This window comes from Haliotis rufescens, unplaced genomic scaffold (assembly GCF_023055435.1).
Source record: "Haliotis rufescens isolate VD_foot unplaced genomic scaffold, xgHalRufe1.0.p SCAF_6, whole genome shotgun sequence".
NCBI classification, from domain to species: Eukaryota; Metazoa; Mollusca; class Gastropoda; order Lepetellida; family Haliotidae; genus Haliotis; species Haliotis rufescens.
Window position 1 is genome coordinate 19,201,698 of NW_025964334.1, and position 6,000 is coordinate 19,207,697.

At 37.8% G+C, this 6,000-nt stretch overlaps 1 protein-coding gene across 1 annotated transcript in view; it reads right to left on the minus strand.

Annotated features, from left to right (window-relative positions):
• The window catches only part of LOC124122949 (transmembrane 7 superfamily member 3-like), a 38,700-nt gene extending 33,398 nt beyond the window's left edge, over positions 1-5,302 (minus strand). Inside the window, exon 1 of the mRNA XM_046486154.2 lies at positions 5,155-5,302. Coding sequence (XP_046342110.2) covers positions 5,155-5,230 — 76 coding nt within the window. The 5' untranslated portion in view covers positions 5,231-5,302. The remainder of the gene's footprint in view (positions 1-5,154) is intronic.
• Positions 5,303-6,000: the final 698 nt, after the last annotated feature.

Here is a 6,000-nt window from a genome sequence, read left to right on the forward strand (position 1 = left end):
GTTGTTTAACACTGCACTCAGCAATATTCCATCTATATCGTGGCAGTCTGGAAATAATCAAATCTTTACCAGACAATCCAGTGATTGAAATCATGAGCATCGATCTACGCAATTGGGATGCGATGACATGCATCAACCAAGTTCTATACCAAAGCCAATGAGATTGTGTCCTTTCTGTCAAACTTGTATAGAGAATGAACTTCAGATACTGCTTGTTTGTACTGTTTATACTGATTTAAGGGAAGCACATATTCCACAAAAATACCTGTGTTTATCAAATTTGTATTCATGTAAATCTCTGTTGAATTCTAATGACAGAAAAACAATTCTGAGGTTAGCACTTTGTACATCATGCACTTTCTCGGCACAAGAATCTTAAAGTATCGTGAAGACACATAATTAAACAAGAAACAACAACAAAGAACTTCAAGACTCAGTTCTGTGGAGGTTTTAATATTTTTAGAAAACCTTTACACCTTTCTAAATTATTGATTGTCAGAATCTTCTTTCTTTGGTTTTGCCTTGATCCACCTTTCTGAAACATAAAACAAATTCTGAAAAAATCTAAAGCAGGTACTTAAAAAAAAATAAATATATATATATATATAACACATCAAAAGATACTTGATCTATTAGCTCATGGTATTTAACAACAGTTTCTGCGCATGCACTTACGTTTGCATCATTCATAGCCCCTGGTGTATTTGGTGTATTCCTCAATATACCTAACAGTTCCGTGTGTATTTCCTGGAATGCTGTTGTATCCTTTTGCCCCTGGCTACAGCGAAAACAACAATGTTCCACAATATAACAAAGTTATAACTTGAACTATATTCAATAAGCATTATTATTAATCCAAAGATGAAATATATCATATAGGTTCATAACATTATTTTAATTCTGGAAACCCATTTGTCCAGAAACGCTCCCTACTGTGGCCAGTCTTGGTCAAAGATATTTCCAAATTTCAACATTGCTGTTCATGGGTACATACTAGGGAAGAAAAAAATGTATCGAAAACTCAAAATTTAAACTATGTCGCCCATGGGCCTGCCCATACACATACAGGCTGACATTGGCTATGAAAACTAAAGTGTTTGTTTGCAAACGTCTTTAGTGAATGTTTGAAGGTCTGAAGGTCATTGATGAAATGAATTTAATTATGAGTAACTGGTCGTTGTATGATCGTATTCTCTTCTTTAGTCTCGTCACATCAATCTTTAACTGTTGTACGTGTGGGTGATAGGTGCAGTTGGTAAGACAAAAAATATATATTTTGTTTATATTGTATATAGTGTCTCATAAGCCAATGTCTGGCTGGATTTAATCCATACACCTTTTGTCTTATGTGCATCGATTTTAAATTTATATTGTACATGTTGTGCATGTGACACTTTAATAAACATTTTACTACTACTGTATTTTCATAGTTGTTTACGCCAGGGCCTTTATGCATTGTAAACGTCATTTCAATGCCACATTTAATAATGCGACTATTACTAACAATGGATTGCAACGACAGATCATGTTTGAAAAGAACTTGGTAGCAAACAGACCGTGACATTAAAATTACAAGGCCGTGAGAAACACCTTTTTGTATTAGCCAGCTTATGTACTACAGTGTCCCTCTGTATTTCTACACAATATGATATGCCACAAGTTGACCTGGAATACGCTATAAATACACACTCTGAGTAGTATAGGTAATGATGGTTCTGCCTCAACTCCACTGGAGACGGATTTATATACCTATACTGCTACTACGGATGGAATTTTTTATGTGTAAATGATGATGCGATTCAACGATCGTCATGAGATTAAGTTAAATTGACTCTAGCTCACCACCACCTGGGCCCACTTGCACAAAGCGATCTTAGCGCTAAGATGATCGTAACTCCCATACTTTAACATAGGCTTACAATAGTCGTAGCGCTAAGAGTCAATCAATGCTTCTATGATATAAATTTTTATAGGTAATAGGGGTTCTACCACAACCCCACTGGAGCCAGATTTATATACCTATACCACCACTACAGAGGGAATTTTTTATGCAAACATGATGATGTGATAGTCATAAGAATAATTAAAAGAAACATCAATATTAATTAATAATGAAAACAATTTACTATAGCCCACGAGGATATTGGAAAGGTATAGAGCAATAAAAAAATAAGCCACCGCGGCTAAGGTATCTAAAGATGTGGCCAAGGGTTGGTTAAAGAAACAATCTATGTGGCAAATATACTTACCGGCACCGCGTTATATACCGAGGAAGAAGTTTGATATTTTTACAACGAATGAAGTTCATCAGGCTGACCTCTTATTTCTTCCCCACGATAAGGTAAGACGCAAAACGTATAAATACGCTTTAACCGTAGAGGATGTGGCTAGTCGATATAAAGAGGCTGAGCCATTAACCTCGAAATATTCAACAGAAGTAGCTAATGCACTCTCTGCATTCAACACGGGTAAAAGTCACTCATTGCTGATATGAATTTGATGATTGTTCAAGTACATAAGGGAATATAGTTTCCGCATATGCGCAAGTTTTCACTTCGATCATTATGTATTGTGTAGGTTGGTGTCTGGTGCAGTTATTAGGCTTTCAGGAATTGTCTAACCCCCTCAGCCACCGAGGCTTCCACATAAATGAGTGTTGGAGTGTTATGGTTTTACGCCGCTTTTAGCAATATTCCAGCAATATCACGGCGGGGGACACCAGAAATGGGCTTCACACATTGTACCCATTTTGGGAATCGAACCCGGGTCTTCGTCGTGATGAGTGAACGCTTTAACCACGAGGCTACCCGACCGCCCCTCCACATAAATGAAAATCCGACATCTGGTAATCCAGGGGTGCGATGCAAGCCACGAATCGCTTAAAGAAAATTAATCGCGGCAACAGTTCAAAGCACATGAGCACTCTTCCAAAATGGCAGCGCATCTACCGCATTGTTGCCTTGACATAGAAGAAGGCAACAGAAGAGGCTCGATGACGAGCTGATGAAATTTATGACTACTTTGAAGATGTGGAGCAGACTGAGGATGATGGGGTGTTAGCTACCTTTGCTCATTTCCTCGTTGATCCAGTCAAGAATTTCTTGCTCCGGTGTCAAAGTCAGCCGCCATTTTGGTTTGAGAATGAAGCGATCTCTGCCAGCGATTGTTTGGCTTGCAAGCGGCTGAAAGTTAGCGCACTGTAAGGCAAATCACTGTACATCGTTTGCAAGCGATTCACGTTTTGCATAGCACCCCTAGGTCACGTACTTTGTGTACCCCTCTGACAAGTGTAAATTGGCACGGCTCCCATGGCCGAAAGCTATGAAAACACAATGCCATTTAGAAAGTGGTTAAAAGTAACAAATGTTACATTTACAAAATGCCATTTAGATACTGCTTAGATAAGCGGATACTGCTTTTGAAAATGAACTTACCCCCTAAGAAATCAGAGTTTGACGATCCAGCTCTTGCTGCACAATGTCACTTGGTTGTGGAGTAAAGTTGAACTGATGATGGCGGGTGTAAATTATGACGTAATAGTGTGACGTCATTTCGACGTCATTTCACGAGACAACAAAGAATATTGTCACAACATTTAAAATTGTTTTCGAAACATTTGTGTGATATCAGTTTTTACAAACATTTTAAGAACAAGTTAAAAACATTTATTTTTGTGATAAATTTTCAAAAACGTAAGACATTTTAATAACTAGTCATGAAAAATAATTAAATGTGAGATAATGCGTCTTTTACCATAGATCTGTATATATTCACTTCTCAACGGTCCCTCGCACGTCCCCGCAAAATATGCGCGACTAAATTTAATATCCTGTGACACTATCTGTGATCAGCAACAAACAAATCATGTGAAGTTTTGTCTTACTCATATCTGCTATATTTTCTTTAGAGATTTAGTCTACAGATTAAACTGTAACTGTTGTGAAAATGTTCTATTACTGCCTTACCAATCCACAGCATTATGAAAACAGAGTGTTCTAGCTGGGGAACTTGAGTTCAACTGTAGGCTGTTGGGGTCGTAATCGGTACTCACTTTAATACATGGCGATAACATTTCTGCAATGTGTTGAAAACATTGCAATAACATGTTATGAAACAGTGATGTTCTTGAATAACATTTTAAAAACATTTCAAAAGCATTTTATGAAATAGTTTCTGGCATAACATTTCTGCAACATGTTGAAAACATTGTAATGATATGTTATAAAATAGTTTTGCCTATGTAATGGCATGATGTTCTTGTAAAACATTTTAAAAACATTTCAATAACATTTTGAATAATTATAAAACATTTACAGATTATTTGGATGATTTTACATATGTGTACACAATGTATTTAAAACATGATGATAACATTTCATTAAATATGTTCTGGCAAAACATTTCTGCAGTGTGTTGAAAACGTTTCAATAACATTTTGAGTGAGTGAGTGAGTATGGTTTTATGCCGCTTTTAGCAATATTCCAACAATATCACGGCGGGGGACACAAATCTTCACACATTGTACCCATGTCGGGAATTGAACCCGGGTCTTCGGCGTGACGAGTGAACGCTTTAACCACTAGGCTACCCGACCGCCCCAATATCATTTTGAATAGATTCTAGTTGTAAAACATTTCTGAAACGTTAATAAAATGTTTTGACGAAAATATTTTTGAAAAACTACAATGAAACCTTTTGAAAATATTTTGAAAATGTTATGTGTCAGCTGGGAAGTTTCCCAGCCACTGCACTGTCAGGTTTCAGTCTTTTTCATTCTGTACTATTTTTCATGGGTGAGTCAGTGCCGCTTCATGATTCATTAGCAGTTGTTCCAAGACACTCAGTTTTCTTCTGATCAATACGATACTGTTGAGAAATCAGGTAAGGTGAAATGGGGTTTTAAAGTCACGTTCAAGATTGTTGCACTTATGTAGCGACGGACCAGTCCGTGATTTAGCCCCTTAATGCCGAGTGCCAGACAAGGTAAGATCATGTACCATCTTTCAACGTTTTTGGTATGACGCGACCGGGGATCGAACCCGGACGCCCCGCTCTCAGGGCGGACATTCTATCACAAAAGTACGGAGGTGTGAACAAATCTGACAAAAAGGAAAAACACCATTTAGCAAACTGAAATCCAAGCAAATGGGATACCTTCAAGTCGTCCATGCAATAAACCGAATACTGCAACTAAAAGATGAAACTGTCGATACTTTGGAAGCACTGACATCCTCTTCCTTGTTCAGTGATCGTGTTTACATGTTTTCACGGTCCGGATTCATTACACTGGTTCCACTATTGGTTCGCGACTCAAGCTTAGCGCGATTAAGCTATACTTAGCTATAGTGATTTACTGATATAGCTAGACAGGAGCCCAGTTTACGGATTCATGTGAAGGATCGTAATCAAAGGGACTTAACTCTATCACTTAAACATACATGCATGCCACTAAGTATTTTTTCAAAACCGTGTACCGTGCTGTAATGGAAAAAACGGCCATTTAATTTTGTTCGTATTTTCATGCATTTCAAACTTTTAGCGCCACTTGACATAAAACATAGAATATAGGTAAATACCATCATCGCTGACGTTATGATATCTTCCTCTATCTACAACCAAAATGAACGTGCAACCTCTGTTTAAAATAACAGAGGAAGAGAACACACACAAACCTTGAGATTTCCCATGATCAAAGATTAAAACTTCGAATATGGTAACCTGAATGAACGTCGACCGCATTTCAGGAATTAATATATGTTATATCAAAACAATAGGTAAAATGGGGTTTAACGTCGCGTCGAAGATTATTGCACTTTTATAGCGACGTGCATGCACGTGTATGTGTGTGTGGATGTACCGGCTTTACGGACTGATGGTGCCGATTTGTAGTGCCAGCTCACTGAGATACCATGCCGCAGTTTGACATGAATACCACACTTAGACACAGTATATTGACTCCGAGCCGACCAGTCCTTGTTTTGTCCCCTTAATACCGAGCGC